At 41.4% G+C, this 16087-nt stretch overlaps 1 protein-coding gene across 1 annotated transcript in view; it reads right to left on the bottom strand.

Moving 5' to 3' along the window:
• Positions 1-12511, bottom strand: part of LOC136858574 (UPAR/Ly6 domain-containing protein CG9338) — a 138730-nt gene extending 126219 nt beyond the window's left edge. Inside the window, exon 1 of the mRNA XM_067138229.2 lies at positions 12376-12511. Within this exon, the coding sequence (XP_066994330.1) occupies positions 12376-12427 (52 nt within the window). The 5' untranslated portion in view covers positions 12428-12511. The remainder of the gene's footprint in view (positions 1-12375) is intronic.
• Positions 12512-16087: the final 3576 nt, after the last annotated feature.

The raw sequence follows: 16087 nt of genomic DNA, 5'->3' as shown, positions 1-16087 counted from the left end.
CGCTATTCCCACACCCTGGTGCGAGCTGAGTTGCACATGTGGACTGGCCCTGTTTTACGCCTAACGCCAATGCAATGTCGAGGGATGTATTCATTGCTTGTTCCTCTTTTTAAAATAAATCATTACAACGTGTGTTTTATATATCACAATACATATCTTATTAGAACATATAAATCTTGAAAATGAAATGGCGTATGGCTTTTAGTGCCGGGAGTGTTCGAGGACAAGTTCGGCTCGCCAGATGCAGGTCTTTACATTTGACTTCCATAGGCAACCTGCGCGTCGTGATGAGGATGAAAAGATGATGATGAATATGGCACACACACCCAGGTTAAAATTCCCGACCCTGCCGGGAATCGAACCCGGGGCCTCGTGACCAAAGGCCAGCACGCTAATCATTTAGTTATGGAGCCAGACATATTCTATTAATCTTGAAGTGTGTTGAAGATGAATTTCTGGAATCTGGTAATGTTGACTGTGTTGTATGATATTTTAGCACCAGATGAACTGGGAGATTTCGAAATACTGCATGTCTTTCTATGGAAAATAGTGTGCATTTCGTCATGAGATGATTTGCCGTTTGTATTGCTTTTTCAGGACAGTTACAAAATGGTGAGGGAGCCTTATTTATTCCACGAAGGTAGAAATGGAAATTTCCATGACTCATTACAACTCACCTACCCTTACTTTTTTTGGATTGTGAATAATATTCTTCATATACATGTCTTTTTAATGTAAGGATTGTCCCTTGTCTTTTATCCTTATACGTAATTTTATTCCATTCAATTTCTCTCCCATTTCTCATAATTATATTAAGAAAAGGCATGGTATGATGTTTTAGTAAAATAGTATGTCTCTAAATGAAGAATCGCCTTAGGAAGTAGTGAAGGTTACCTTCCTTCGTCTTAATTTCTTCCGTCCAAATTTGATATCCACGCATATTTTGCTGCAAACTATATCAATTCTTCATTTAACAGGGCTTGTAAAGTTATTCATGAACAGTAAGTTAATAGGTCCTCTATTGACGAAAATAAGGGTCATTCTTTCTTACAATGGTCGGGTGCGATGCCATTTGAGAGTAAGGTCATGGTCGAGACCGCTAACATTTCAGCCAGCCTTCGCACAAAAGAATTACACAGAAATACGAGAATTTGCCTCTCAATGAATTGACATACGAGCCCGTGTGGTTCCTTCCTCTAGTGTATATTTAAGGTCGAGACTGGGGAAGGGGGCCAATGGGCAGGCGGGGAATCGAGTACCTTCGCCTCTGTGGGTGTTCGGTTCATGTTAGATCTCCCGTTATTCGCTCTCTCCATCTCCCTTCACTCTTCAGGTGTGTCTATGGGCCCTTTACACGTTCAGACTTGTCTGCACAGACCACGTTTGCAACGACCGTCTGCACATCTGGTCTGCACCGTCCACGCTGCGTTTACACGTTCCGACCATTTGTACAGCTTTCGCACAGTCCTGTATTTCTAATCGAGACGAGCGCAGGTAGTATTTCCTGACCATGGCCACATTAAGTCAATTAACTTACAAAGTGGTACTTCTGTCTAGTGTTGTTATTTCGGAAGTTAAAAAGAGGAAGAAATCACAAAAGACTGGCTTCTACAACACGTTTCGCTTTCGCACGTTGTTTTGAAGGAGTTAAAATTGGAAAAAGATGACTGGTTTAACTACTTGAGAATGGACGAAGAGAAATTCTTAGTGCTGTTGCAGTATGTCACACCGTATATAAGGAGAGAAGACAGTGTAATTAGAGAATCGATAAGCACTTCAGAAATACTTGTAGTAACATTGAGGTTTCTGGCAACGGGAAAAAGCTATGCGGAGCTTAAATTTTCTGCTATAGTGTCTCCTTTATCTTTAAGCCACATCATTCCAGAAACATACCGTGCTATATATGAAGTTCTAAGAGAGGAATATTTAAAGGTGAGAATTCAAAGGCATTATTTTGCTTAGGTAAAATAGATTGCGTGTTCCTTCCTCAGCTGTTGGAGTTCCGTAGCTGTAAGTTGAGTGCATTCATTCATTCATTCATTTATTCATCCATCCATCAATAATAAGGGCTCTCTTTTCATCTGGTAGTTATCCGTGACAGGGAGAGAACAGTAGCGGTATTTATTGTGTCATGCAAATATGCATGAATGCAATTCAATCGTGCAATCATTCATTCATTTATCTATTCATGCAGTCATTCACAATGTGTGTTGTAATTGTAGTATAACTGGATCAGGTACAGAATTGTGACATGAAGCACTAATTGAACTCACGAAGTGTTAAGATAAGCCTACATGTTGTCCTAGATCATATAACACTGTTAACATCTAGGACAAAATGAATGAATGAATCGATTAATTAATTAAAATACAATTTCAAGATTGGGTGAAAATAGTTAGTAGGCTTAATTTTAATGTTTTATGTCGTGACAGATGGACAAGTTGTGATAAGGAAATGTTAGTTTAGAAACTAATACATCATATGCCACGTTTTCTTCATTCCGGACGCTGTATTCTTTGCTCTTGTTGATCTTCCAAACACATGGCAATGATTTATGGAGTTCTATGAATTCAATCATAAATGTACGGGTACAGTTACGCGAATCTCGAGTAAACTCACTCATAGTTGTTCCTGTATTGAGAGCAAACACTACGCTACAGTACAACACTACATACACGCTCCCAGACGAAGGACTGTGCTATCTGTCTGCAGCGTTGTCTGCGTAAGCTTTACACGCTCAGACTTGTCTGCGCGTGGTCTGTGTTAATTCAAACTCCGCCAGACTTTGCACAGGCCGAACACAGACCGCAGTGCAGACCAAAATTACGGTCGGTGATTCATTTACACGCAACGACTTGTCTGCACAAACACGGTCTGTACAGACAGATCTGTGTAAATGTCTGAGCGTGTAAAGGGCCTTTCGCATGAATCTGACTTGTGAAAGAGAGAGTGTAAGCTGGTACTGGGCGGTTGTGAGGGCTGTTCTGATTTCCTTGCATGAAATGAATATTTCTAGCCCGAGATTTAAATGAACATCAGTCTACATAAATAATAATAATAATAATAATAATAATAATAATAATAATAATAATAATAATAATATAATCGTATTATAATCGAATTATTATTATTATTATTATTATTATTATTATTATTATTATTATTATTATTATTATTATTATTATTATTGTTATTATTATTATTATTATTATAACCAGTCTACAGCTGGAGTGTTGGCTGGGTTTCATCGGGGGAAGAGTCTTCGCTGATGAACAACGCATTAAAGCAGGTACGTAATATTGCACGACCATAAGTGAATATGTACTGCACTAGTGACCCTAATACTCGAAACGGTATATTCATACCTAGACAGTGGTTGAATGTGTGGCTAAGGTAATGATTAAGAAGGTTTCCCTCAAGGCGGTATTATTGGACCTTTATGTTTATGTAGGCCTATATAAATTATACGAGTAAAGAAATGAAATCACAGATACGTTTTTTTCGGATTACGTTGTACTGTATAAAGACATTACAGGATTGTGAGAGACTACAGAAAGGCTTGGACAGTGTTGTGTGACGGTTAGCAGACAATGATATCATAGCAAATGGGAAGGAAAGTCAAGTTGTACATTTCATCAAAAAGAACGTCCTCTCAGTTTTAATTGCTTTGTTGATGGGATGAAAGTACCTCCCGGGGATCACTGTAAATACTTAGGTGTTAATATAAGGAAATATTGTTATTGTTGGTAATCACATTAATGAGGTTGTAAATAATCCTGTTATAATCATTAAGAGGGGAATTTTCATGGAAGTTTTATTGGACCTTTATGTTTTCTCTTATATATAAATGATATGAGTAAAGAACTAGAATCAGAGATAAGGCTTTTTGAGCATGATATTATAAAAAAACTCGACTATGTTGTGAGGCAGACCCTCCGTTGAGGGTGGGCGGCATCTGCCATTTGTAGGTAACTAAGTGTTATTGTGGTGGAGGATAGTGTTATGTGTGGTGTGAGAGTTGCAGGGATGTTGGGGACACCACAAACACCCAGCCCCCCGAGCCATTGGAATTAACCAATTAAGGTTAAAATCCCTGACCCGGCCGGGAATCGAACTCGGGACTCTTCATCAACGAGTCGGTTTGTAAACTCGTGTCCTCATCCCGGGGCGATGCAGCTCTTTTCAGGCACACCCCCAATGGAGGTGAGCTGCATGTGTCGTTTCAAACACACACCAGCCCTCCTGCCACTCTTAAATTTCTGGCAGTACCGGGAATCGAACCCGGGCCTCCGAGGACGGCAGCTAGTAACACTAACCGTTACGCTACGGAGGCGGACTGTTGTGAGATGGACAGCAGGCAATGGTATAATGATAAACGGGGTTAAAAGTCCGGTTGTGAGCTTCACTAATAGGAAAAGTCCTCTCAGTTTTAATTACTGCGATGATGGGGTAAAATTGTCTGGTTGTGAGCTTCACTAATAGGAAAAGTCCTCTCAGTTTTAATTACTGCGATGATGGGGTAAAATTGTCTTTTGGGGATCGCTGTAATTACCTAGGTATATGGAAAGATCTCCGTTAGGGTAATCACATAACGGGATTGTAAATAAAGGGTACAGATCTCTGCACTTGATTATGAAGGTATTTAGGGGTTGTAGTAAGGATGTAAGGGAGGTATATAAGTCACTGGTAAGACCCCAACTGGAGTATGGTTCCAGTGTATGGGACCCTCACCAGGATTACTTGATTCGAGAACTAGAAGAAACCAAAGAAAAGCAGCCTGACTTGTCATCGGTGATTTCCGACTAAAGAGTAGCGTTGCAAAAATGTTGCAAAGTTTTTGCTGGGAAGACTTGGGAGAAAGAAGGCGAAATGTTTGTCTAAGTGGCATGTTCCGAGCTGTCAGTGGAGAGATGGCGTGGAATGACATTAGTAGACGAATAATTTTTAGTGGTGTTTTTAAAAGTAGGAAAGATCACAATATGAAGATAAAGTTGGATTTCAAGAAGACAAATTGGGTTTAATAATTCGTTTATAGAGGGGGAGTTAGCGGTTGGAATAATTTACCAAGGAAGGTGTTCAATAAATTTCCAAATTCTTCCCAATTATTTAAGAAAAGGGTAGGTAAACAACAGATAGGGAATCAGCCACCTGGGCGACTGCCCTAAGTGCAGATCAGTGGTGATTGATAGTTAGATCGATTGATTGATTTATTACAGATCTCTTCATATGATTATGAGGATATTTATGGGTTCTAGTAAGAATGTAAAGGAGAGGGGCATAAGTCTATGGTAAGACCACGGTTAGAGTAAGGTTCCAGTATATGGAACCCACACCAGGGTTACTTGATACGAGAACTGGAAAAATACGAAGGAAAACAGCACGATTTGTTATGGGTGATTTCCGAGTAAAGAGCAGTGTTACGAAAATGTTGCAAACTTTGGGCTGGAAAGACGTGGGAGTAAGGAGATGAGCTGCTTGACTAAGTGGTATGTTCCGATCTGTCAGTGGAGAGATGGCGTGGAGTGATATTAGCTAACGAATGAGCCTGAAAGTAGGAAAGATCACCGTATGAAGATAAAGTTGGAATTCAGGAGGGAAAACTGGGGCAAAACATTCATTTATAGGGAGAGGAATTACGGATTGGAATAATTTATCAAGAGAAATGTTCGATAATTATGCAAGTTCTTTGAAATAATTTAAGAAAAATCTAGGAAAACAATGAACGGGGAAACTGCGACCTGGGCGACAGTCCTAAATGTGAGTACAGATCAATGATGATTGATTGATTGATTGATTGATTGATTGACTGACTGACTGACTGACTGACTGTAAGTATATTTTTCAAATATTATTTGAGAGAAATTCCATAATCACGAAATTTGTTTCATTCAATTGGTTGCATGTATTCGTTGTGAATATTTATTTCCACTGTTACGAATGCTTCGTTCCAGGTGTACCGATAATAATCTGCAAGGAAAGAAGACCGTCAGTGGAATCGTGATAGCTGAGTGGCATACTGGTTGCTCGCCAGGCGGGTCGAAGGTCGAATCCTGGGCAATGAATGTTGGATTTTGAAACAAAATATGCTCTCCCTGCGGCTCCGATTCAATGTAAAACTGGAGGTCCCGTGGCTATGATCACGATATCAATAGCTGACTACAAGCTTGCTTGATATTGTCTGTTATTTGTACCACTGAACTGTCCGTATGTTACAGGTCCGAGTGGAAGAATACCTGTCCGGGAGCGTTGTCTACGAGATATACAAGGCCGGGACATAGCTACTAATTTGTCGCTGAAAATGTGGGCCGAACGTGTTCACGGTTTGGCCGCTAGATGTCAGGTTTCCGTTCTGTTCTTGGCGGACTTTAACATTGTGATATGCAGAGTAATTGTGATGCTGTGTTGATTTTGTGCAATTTATTGTGAATATTGTTTCTGTCGATGAGTGTCTGTGAGGTTGAGAAGAAGGTGCACTGTTGTGTACCTCTCTGTATTTCGGATGACACTAAAAATAATGAAAATTGACGTTCCATAGTTTCCCTTCCGAATGCGGTTTAAGGGAGAAATGGAAGCAAACTATTTCTAGGCAAGGTGATATAGTAGGACCTCTTTAGGTACCTAGCAATTCTTCCCATAAAACAGATTTCAGTGTAAGCACATCAATCAAACTTCCTTCTGTTTTCATTGTGTATCCTGTTCACAAACAGGAAAATGTCAAACGCAGAAAGTGTCCAACTCCCAAAAATAATGTATTGCCATCAAAATTTAGTAAAAGTTCCGATTCAGATAACGATGAAAATACCATATCTTCATATGTCAGCCACAAACGAAAAAGGAGTATAAGTCTCGTTTCTATATCAAGGAAAGTCTACGAGTATCTCTGTTAAATCTAAAAATATATACGGATGAGAAAATGAAATACCAGATTACAGAAAACAATCTGTAAATTGAGAAGTACGATACGGGTAATGAAATCAGAAAAAAAGTTTTACGGTATCTGAACTTGACCAAAAAGCAAACCAAATTGAAAAGCATGCTAAAATTGGTAATTTAGGAGCTTTATTCCTGTTAGAACGAATTTAATTTTCTTCTTTCTTCATCCGTTTACCCTCCAGGGTCGGTTTTTCCCTCGGACGCAGCGAGGGATCCCACCTCTACCGCCTCAAGGGTAGTGTCCTGGAGCGCCAGACTTTGGGTCGGGGGGATACAGCTGGGGAGGATGACCAGTACCTCGCCCAGGTAGCCTCACCTGCTATGCTGAACAGGCACCTTGTGGAGGGATGGGAAGATTGGAGAGGACAGGCAGTGAAGAGAGAAGGAAGCGGCCGTGGCCATAAGTTAGGTACTATCCCGGCATTTGCCTGGAGGAGAAGTGGGAAACCACGGAAAACCACTTCGAGGATGGCTGAGGTGGGAATCGAACCCACCACTACTCAGGTGACCTGCCGGGGCTGAGTGGACCCCGTTCCAACCCTCGTACCACTTTTCAAATTTCGTGGCAGGGCCGGGAATCGAACCCGGACCTCCGGGTGTGACAGCTAATCACACTAACCACTACACCACAGAGGCGAACACAAATTTAATTTTACGGGAAGAAAAAAGAGAAATACGGTGAAACGACGCTAAATATTTGCGTCCTCTGGCATAGGAAAGCACTTACCAGTTACAGATTTCTGTGATCCTTGCACTGCCTAACTCTACCGTATCAGAAGACGCTAAAAATTACATAGGATTTTCTAATGGCGAAACGGGCATAACATCGCTCACCAAACAGCGGCTTCAATACGAATGTCAAAACATCAGATGTGCGGAGGAAAAAATTGGATTGCAGATAATTGGTGAAAGGGCGATTAAACCCAAAGTTATTTATTACCGCAATCTCGATCCGCTTATCGGATACTCTGAGGCATAATTAAAGTAATCGGTAAGAAGTGACATACTCGCTATCAGATTTCTCTGCTTCTTTCGTGAATTACTTATTTCGTTTAAGCATATTGTAAGAAATACGTTGTAGAAAATAAGTCAAACAATTGCTCTTGGTCTATCTTTGATCTCATATCTGTTTGCTGCCTTCTGAAATTACTAGTTTTAATGATTTTTTATAGTTTTTCATATTCTAACGTGTTGCAATGAGCGTGCGAGACAGATCAGTAAAGAGAACTCTAGCGGCGCTTGTTGAAAGTATCTCGAGGACGAGTCTATAAACGTTAAGCCTTAAGCGTTTTGTTCTTGACACTCCTTCTAGCGCTGACCAGTTCGCAGTGTTGCCCAGTGAGAAAGGCTCCTCGCGCTCGTAGTGAAGCATAATTTGAAATATTATCGCCCTCAGACAGATTAATGACAATGCAAGAAGGATAGTGAGCTGTCGTTTGGAGAACAGTTCTACGATGTGACTGAAGAATTCTCCGTATTTTTATCTGCAGTAGTTTTCGATTTGCAGAATATTAAATCAAAATAAATGGCTGTGAAGGTAAGATCCCTTCCAGATCCTTGATAGTGTGTTTCTCCAGTCAGCAGAGACCTTTCGCATATACTTCCTCACTTCCCACTTCTAGGTACATAATAGAGTTCTGGTATTTCGCTTCCGTCTATTTCTACGTCCGTGGAGGAAGAAACTGCAGGGTTGCTGTTATAGGAGTAATATAATTTTCTTTTTATAAGTAGATCCCCTAAAGTAACATGCAATTTTTCAGTTTCAGTTTTTTCTTTTGTTGTTTGGAACTAAACTCGTGATCATGGGTCGGACACTACCACTGATCTACCGAGGAAAGTAATAAACCAACGACGACGCGTACGACTGCTGGTAGTGCTGTAAAATCGTAATTCTATATTTTTAATAATAATAATAATAATAATAATAATAATAATAATAATAATAATAATAATAATAATAATAATAATAATAATAATAATCTTTCTTAATCCGTATACCCTCCAGGCTTAGTTTTTCCCTCGGACTCAGCGAGGGATTCCACCTCTACCACCTCAAGGGCAGTGTCCTGGAGCGTGACACTTCGGGTCGGAGGGATACAAATGGGGGAGGACCTGTACCTCGGCCAGGTGGCCTTACCTGCTATGCTGAACAGGGGCCTTGCGGGGGGATGGAAATATTGGAAGGGATCGACAAAGAAGAGGGAAGGAAGCAGCCGTGGCATTAAGTTAGGTACCTTCCCAGCATTTGCCTGGATGATAATTGGGAAATCACGGGAAACCACTTCGAGGATGGCTGAGGTGGGAATCGAATCCACCTCTACTCAGTTGACCTTCCGAGGTTGAGTGGACCCCGTTCCAGCCCTCGTACCACTTTTCAAATTTGGTGGCAGACCCAGGAATCGAACCCGGGCCTCCAGAGGTGACAGCTAATCACATTAACCATTACACCACGGAGGCGGACAACAACAACAACAATAATAATAATAATAATAATAATAATAATAATAATAATAATAATAATAATAATAATAATACATTTTAACTTGTTTTACGTCGCACCGAGCTCGATAGCTGCAGTCGCTTAAGTGCGGCCAGTATCCAGTATTCGGGAGATAGTGGGTTCGAACCCTACTGTCGGCAGCTCTGAAAATGGTTTTCCGTGATTTCCATTTTCACAGCAGGCAAATGCTGGGGCTGTACCTTAATTAAAGGCACGGCCACTTCCTTCCCAGTCCTAGCCCTTTCCTGTCCCATTGTCGCCGTAAGACCTATCTGTGTCGGTGCGACGTAAAGCCAATAGCAAAAAAAAAAAAAAAAAAAAAGTTTTACGTCGCACAGATACAGGCAGGTCTTACGGTGACGGTGGGGAAGGAAAGGGCCAGAACTGCAAAGGAAGTGACAGTAGTCTTAAGGTACAGCCCCAGAATTTGCCTGGTTTGACAATGGGAAATTACGGAAGATCATATTCAGGACTGCGGGCAGTGGGATTCGAACCCACTATTTCCCGAATAAAATCTGACAGCTACGTGACCAAACCGTGTAGCCAGCTCGGCCTAATAATAATAATAATAACCGGGCGAGTTGGCCGTGCGCGTAGAGGCGCGCGGCTGAGCTTGCATCCGGGAGATAGTAGGTTCGAATCCCACTATCGGCAGCCCTGAAGATGGTTTTCCGTGGTTTCCCATTTTCACACCAGACAAATGCTGGGGCTGTACCTTACTTAAGGGCACGGCCGCTTCCTTCCATCTCCTAGGCCTTTCCTATCCCATCGTCGCCATAAGACCTATCTGTGTCGGTACGACGTAAAGCCCCTAACAAAAAAAAAATTCGTCACTAGTTCCCATATTTGTATGGGTTCGGAGGATGATCCAGAGCTTAATTTGACCTGTGATTTAAGGTAGGATGCCCATTTTTCCAGTCATATGCTGGTCATCCTGAAAATTCCATCTTAAGATGCCGGGATTAGAGCCCACGATGTTCGGGTTGGGAATCGAGTGCCTAGACAGCTGCGACAGAACGATCTTCTTCTTCTTCTTTTCCACCGCTTTTTCCAGCACATGTGGGGTCGCGGTTACGAACTGTGTCACACATGTGGATTTGGCCCTGTTTTCTGGCCGGATGCCCTTCCTGACGCCAACCCTATATATATATATATATATATATGGAGTGATGTAATCACTATTCCGAGTTTCTGTGGTGGTTGGTAGTGTGGTATCTTGTCTGAATATGATGAGAGTGTTGGGACGGACACATACACCCAGTCGCCGAGCCAGAAGAATTAATCAGAAGCGATTAAAATCCCCGACCTGGCCGGAAATCGAACCCGGTACCCTCTGAACGGAAGGCCAGTACGCTGACCATTCAGCCAACGAGTAGCTGCGACAGAACGATCTGCGATATTAATAATATGAATATTATATGACAGACCAACTGCTTGGCTGAATGGTCAACGAAGCAGTCCTCAGAATAGAGGTGCTTGGGTTCGATTTCCGGCCGGGTCTGCGATTTTGGCCGCATTTGGCACAATGCTCTGGCTCGGAGACTGAATGTTCGTATTTTGCTTAATACACAACACATCACACTGCTAACCATCCACTGAAACACGACATAGCTGAATATATATATCCTTCCTATTATAATAATCATTGCATAATTGATGGTTTTCTAACACTCGTCAAGAGATATAAGAATTTTCTATACAGTGGGTATTTTCCTAATACTTCTTAAAAGGTATTACAACTTTCTGAACAATGGGTAGTTTTCTTGCTCTTCTGCTTTACGTCGCACCGACACAGATAGGTCTTATGGCGACGATAGGAAAGGCCTAGGAGTGCGAAGGAAGCAGCCGTGGCCTTAATTAAGGTACAGCCCCAGCATTTGCCTGGTGTGAAAATGGGAAACCACGGAAAACCATCTTCAGGGCTGCCGACAGTGGGGTTCGAACCCACTATCTCCCGCATGCAAGCTCACCGCTGCGCGACCCTAACCGCACGGCCAACTCGCCCGGTGGGTGGTTTTCTAACGCTCGTTAAAATATGCTATACAACGGATAGTTTTATATTAAGCCTACTCGTTGATGGGAATAAGAATTCTCTCACCAATGTTTTCTTTTTCCAATATCGTATTTGTTGAAAGGTATGAGAATTTTCTGAACATTTGACAGTTTTCTAATACCAGTACTCGTTAAAAGGTATACGAATTTCCTGTACGGTGGGTAGTTCTCTAGTACTCGCGCATGAGAATAAGAACTTTCTGAACAATGGACAGGTTTTAAACACCGGTTAAGGGGTATTGAGAATTTTTAGTACGATGCTGTTTTTTTTTGCTATTTGCTTTACGCCGCACCGATACAGATATGTCTTATGGCGACGATGAGATAGAAAAGGCCTAGGAATGTGAAGGAAGCGGCCGTGGCCTTAATTAAGGGTTCGAAACCACTATCTCCCAATTACTGGGTACTGGCCGCACTTAAGCGACTGCAGCTATCGAGCTCGGTATTCAGTACGATGAATAGTTTGCCAATACTCGTTGAAAGGTATAATCATAATGATAATTTTGTTGCACTCACTTCAGTAAATGAATATGCACTTAGTAGATAGTTCAAATGAACGTTAATACACACAAGTTATTTTGTAATATTGGATAATATTCTTATACCGGGACGCACAATGAAAACTTATCATAGAACGTTTTTAATTGCAAGAAAATAGGTATAACGAAGTTCTATCACAGTGTATTTTATTACGAGAATATTATAAACGATTTTTTTATTTCTTCGGTTTGCTTTAATGTTTTTTGAGTAGGCTATTTACTGCCACAGCGAAGTAACTTTACGATACTAACGAAAACTATTTAGTTTTAGAATGGCTATGGTGTATCACTGCCTGTGAAGTTCTATCGATCCCAAAGTCAGACTTTTGAACTGTGAAGCAGGAAGTTTACCTTGTTTGAAGGCGATAGCCAGCAGGACGAAGAGAAGCAGGACGCGAGCCATGGTGTCACCCTAGTTTCCAGGATACGAGTAGCAGAAGATCTCACAGCCAGCACACAAGAGCCACTGAGCGCCTCTCAGGCTGGGTGGAGCACAGGGACGTATCGCAGCGCTGCATAGCGGAGCAGGCACACTGCAGCTCCAGCCCTGCCAACCTCATCCTGTTACCAACCTCCTTCTTATTGTCCTGACAAAAAGGTTTACTGTATACGTCTTACATTACGAACAAGATCCCTGACTGATTTTGCATGCACCTGAACATAACCTGAATTTTAAAACTGAATTTAATAATTTAACTTTCGCTTGCTCCGCCTCTGTGTTCTAGTGGTTAGTGTGATTAGCTGCCACCCCCGGAGGCCCGGGTTCGATTTCCAAGTTAAAAAGTGGTTATAGGACTGGAACGCGGTCCACTCCGCCTCAGGAGGCCAATTGAGTAGAGAGGGTTCGATTCCCACCTTGGCCATCCACGAAGCGGTTTGCCGCGGTTTCCCACTTCATCTCCAAGCAAATGCCGGGATGGTACCTAACTTAAGGGCACGGTCACTTCCTTCCCTCTTCCTTGCCTACCCCTTCCAATCTTCTCGTCCCTCACAAGGCCTCTGTTCAGCAAAGCAGGTGAGACTGCCTGGGTGAGTTACTGCTCCTCCTCCTCAGTTGTATCCCCGAGCAAATGTCTCACGTTCCAGGACGCTGCCCTTGAGGCGATAGAGGTGGGATCCCTCGCTGTGTCCACGGGGAAATACCGACACTGAAGGGTAAACAGCTTAGAAAAACGAACTTTCACTAGCAACCGTGCTATACTACACGATTTTACAGATGGTTTCTTCGGCAATGTATATCAATATTATATCATTATTATATTATATTATATATTATATATATTATATTATTATTATTATTATTTAAAGAAAGTGGCAGGTCTGTAATTTTTCATTTATTAGGGTCCACACGTGATGGTGATCTGGCCCAATTTTACGTCTGGTTGCCCTTCCCGACGCCAACCCTATGTGGAGGGATGTATTCACTACTGCGTGTTCCTTTAGTGGTTGTAGTATCATGTGTTGTATGTATATGAGGAAGTGTGTGTTGGGACAAGCACAAAGACCCAGTCCCCAAGTCAGAGGAATTAATCAGATACGGTCTAAAACCCCGACCCTCCCGGTAATCGAACCCGCTACCCTCTGAACTGAAGTTCTCGATGCTGACCAGTCAACGAGCCGAACCTAGTTCGCACGGGTGGTGTGATAAACATCTGTGAACAGGAAGATGATCTATAAGTAAACTTACCATAATATTTTCTTCTGAAACCGTGAAACTTTGTAAAGTTTGTGGTATAGCCCGCTAGTATTGCACCATTAAGTTAGGCCTGCGTGGGCATATATTTATCTTATAGAATATCAAGTGTGGTGTTGTTCAGTTACAAAATAGCTACATATTTTACTACATGAGAAACAAATTAAAGAATCCTACAGTATTTGTCTGAGTGTGATTGAAACCATTTGTGTTTGTTACTGGAACCTTGTCTGGAAATGGTTTGTCATTCTTAATCTACCTTCTATCTATGTATAAAAATGGATGTATGTGCATATGTGAATTCCACATCTCCTTAACCACTGGAGCAATTTCTACCACAGTTGGTACACTTATGACTTATTGTCTGGAGACGAGCACTATAAGAGTAAGCCACCCTTAACACCCCTAGGCGTGGGGTGGCGAGGGTGGCATTTAACAATTACAGAAAATAACGCCAAAAACATTGTTTTCGGAGCTGCTAAGATGAAGTGATACTCCGTATGTCGTCTAAGTCAAAGTCCATACCCCATCGGCATAGAGAGTGAGAAGGGGTGAAAAAGGAAATGTGCATAAATGACCGAGATTTTGGGTGTACGTATGCATGTTCCAGCATAGCTTTCAACAAAACTTGGTACAAATATGACTTACAATCTGGAATAAAGTACTGTGGGGGAAGACTAAATACTAAATACTTTCATGTTAAAATAAATAAAAATGGTCCATATTAGTGTCGAATCCATAGTTTTTGGGGTCCCTGGCATAAATTGTGACACTCTGGACGTCGTTTTAGTCAAATTTCAGTCCCAATCGGAATAGGGTTAGAAGGGGTAAAACATATTCAAAACGACCCAGATTATGGATGTAGTATATGTGTGAATGTTCCAGCATAGCTGTCAACAAAACTTGGTGTACATATGTCTCACTATCTGGAAAATAAATACTGTGGGGGTAAGACACCTGTAGCACCACTAGAGGTGGAGACGGAAGGGGGATGAAATATAAAAATAATGGCAAATGGTAACTTTTAATGTAGAATCCACTCTTTTATGGGTCGCTGAGATGAATAGTGACACTGCAGATTTCGTTCAGTCCCATCGGCATAGGGGTGAGAAGGGATTGAAAATAAAATGTCTAAAATAACCGAGATTACGGATGAATGTCTGTATGTTCCGGCATAGCTTTCAACCAAACTTGATACACAGGTTTGGAATCAGCGCACCGATTTCAGTATAAGACACATGAAGTTTTCTCAGTAGCACACAATAAGTTTTTGTTTTTGTAGACTAATGTAGTTTATTTTAAACAATTCGAGAACCTAGGTGAAGTTCCTACCTGTTTAATCGTTTTCAGAGGATTAGGCCAGGCCCCAAGGAGATATACGAACAAACTTCCTTTCAGTTTCAGGAACTTTCACAAGAGGATCAATTGTCACAATGCTATTATCATCATCACTAGCACAAAGTAGGTCATCCGACACATCTTCCCTAATTTCATCACGTTCCCTATTCTCAAAATCTCTCTGATCATCGATTTCCGCCCCAAACCTCATCAATTGCTTTCTTAATGCCACTCCCACAATCTGTAATTGCCTCTCTTAAAACCGAGGACAGCGGACAATCCGCTACCATCCGACATTATGAAATTGATAACAGATGGGTAGTGCCTCACAATCCACTGTTACTGATCGTGAAGGTGATGCAGGTTGTTTAGTGAGTGAAGAGTGTTTACAGAGTATATAATATAAGAACGAGGAAGTTTTTGTTTATATTAGTGTACGTGAGAAGATTAATGTTACGTGGATTATGTGTCAGAATGGTGATGTTGAGATTAATGAAACTTCTGGTAAGAGGGTTGAGAGTGGCAGTGTTGTTGGCATGAAAGTGGTGCGCGTAGGAGCTGATATTAAAGATGGTGAAGATGGATTAATTGTTGGGGCATTAAGTAGTAACGATGGGTATCTCGAAGCGAATTATTGTAGTAATTTCAGTAATATGGCGGGAGTGAGTGAGGTAATGTGTGAGATCAGTTGCGTGAATAAGGCTGAAGTGACTGAAGCAGGTATGTTTGATAAGCGTGAATCGACTAAAACTGTTGTTTCTGACGGCTTGTTTGAAGCGGATTGTAGGTCACATTTTTTGCATAAAGGATTCATAGGAGGGATGGTAAATTGTATGGTGATTCGGAGTTTAAAGATTATGTGAGCAATGATTGTATTGGGTATTGTGTGAGTGTGTTGGGAAAGTTTGTGGAAAGTGAGAATGGAAAGGTTCGTGAGACGACAGAAAATCAATTAATTCATAGTGTGCTTAATGTAATATCTAATTCCAAAAGTTGCGTGAATGCCTTTAATGATGGTTTGAATGATATCGA

The sequence above is a fragment of the Anabrus simplex genome, chromosome 1 (genome assembly GCF_040414725.1).
Source record: "Anabrus simplex isolate iqAnaSimp1 chromosome 1, ASM4041472v1, whole genome shotgun sequence".
Taxonomy (NCBI): domain Eukaryota; kingdom Metazoa; phylum Arthropoda; class Insecta; order Orthoptera; family Tettigoniidae; genus Anabrus; species Anabrus simplex.
Note: the sequence above shows the minus strand (reverse complement) of the source record. Positions and strands in the feature narration are given on the sequence as shown.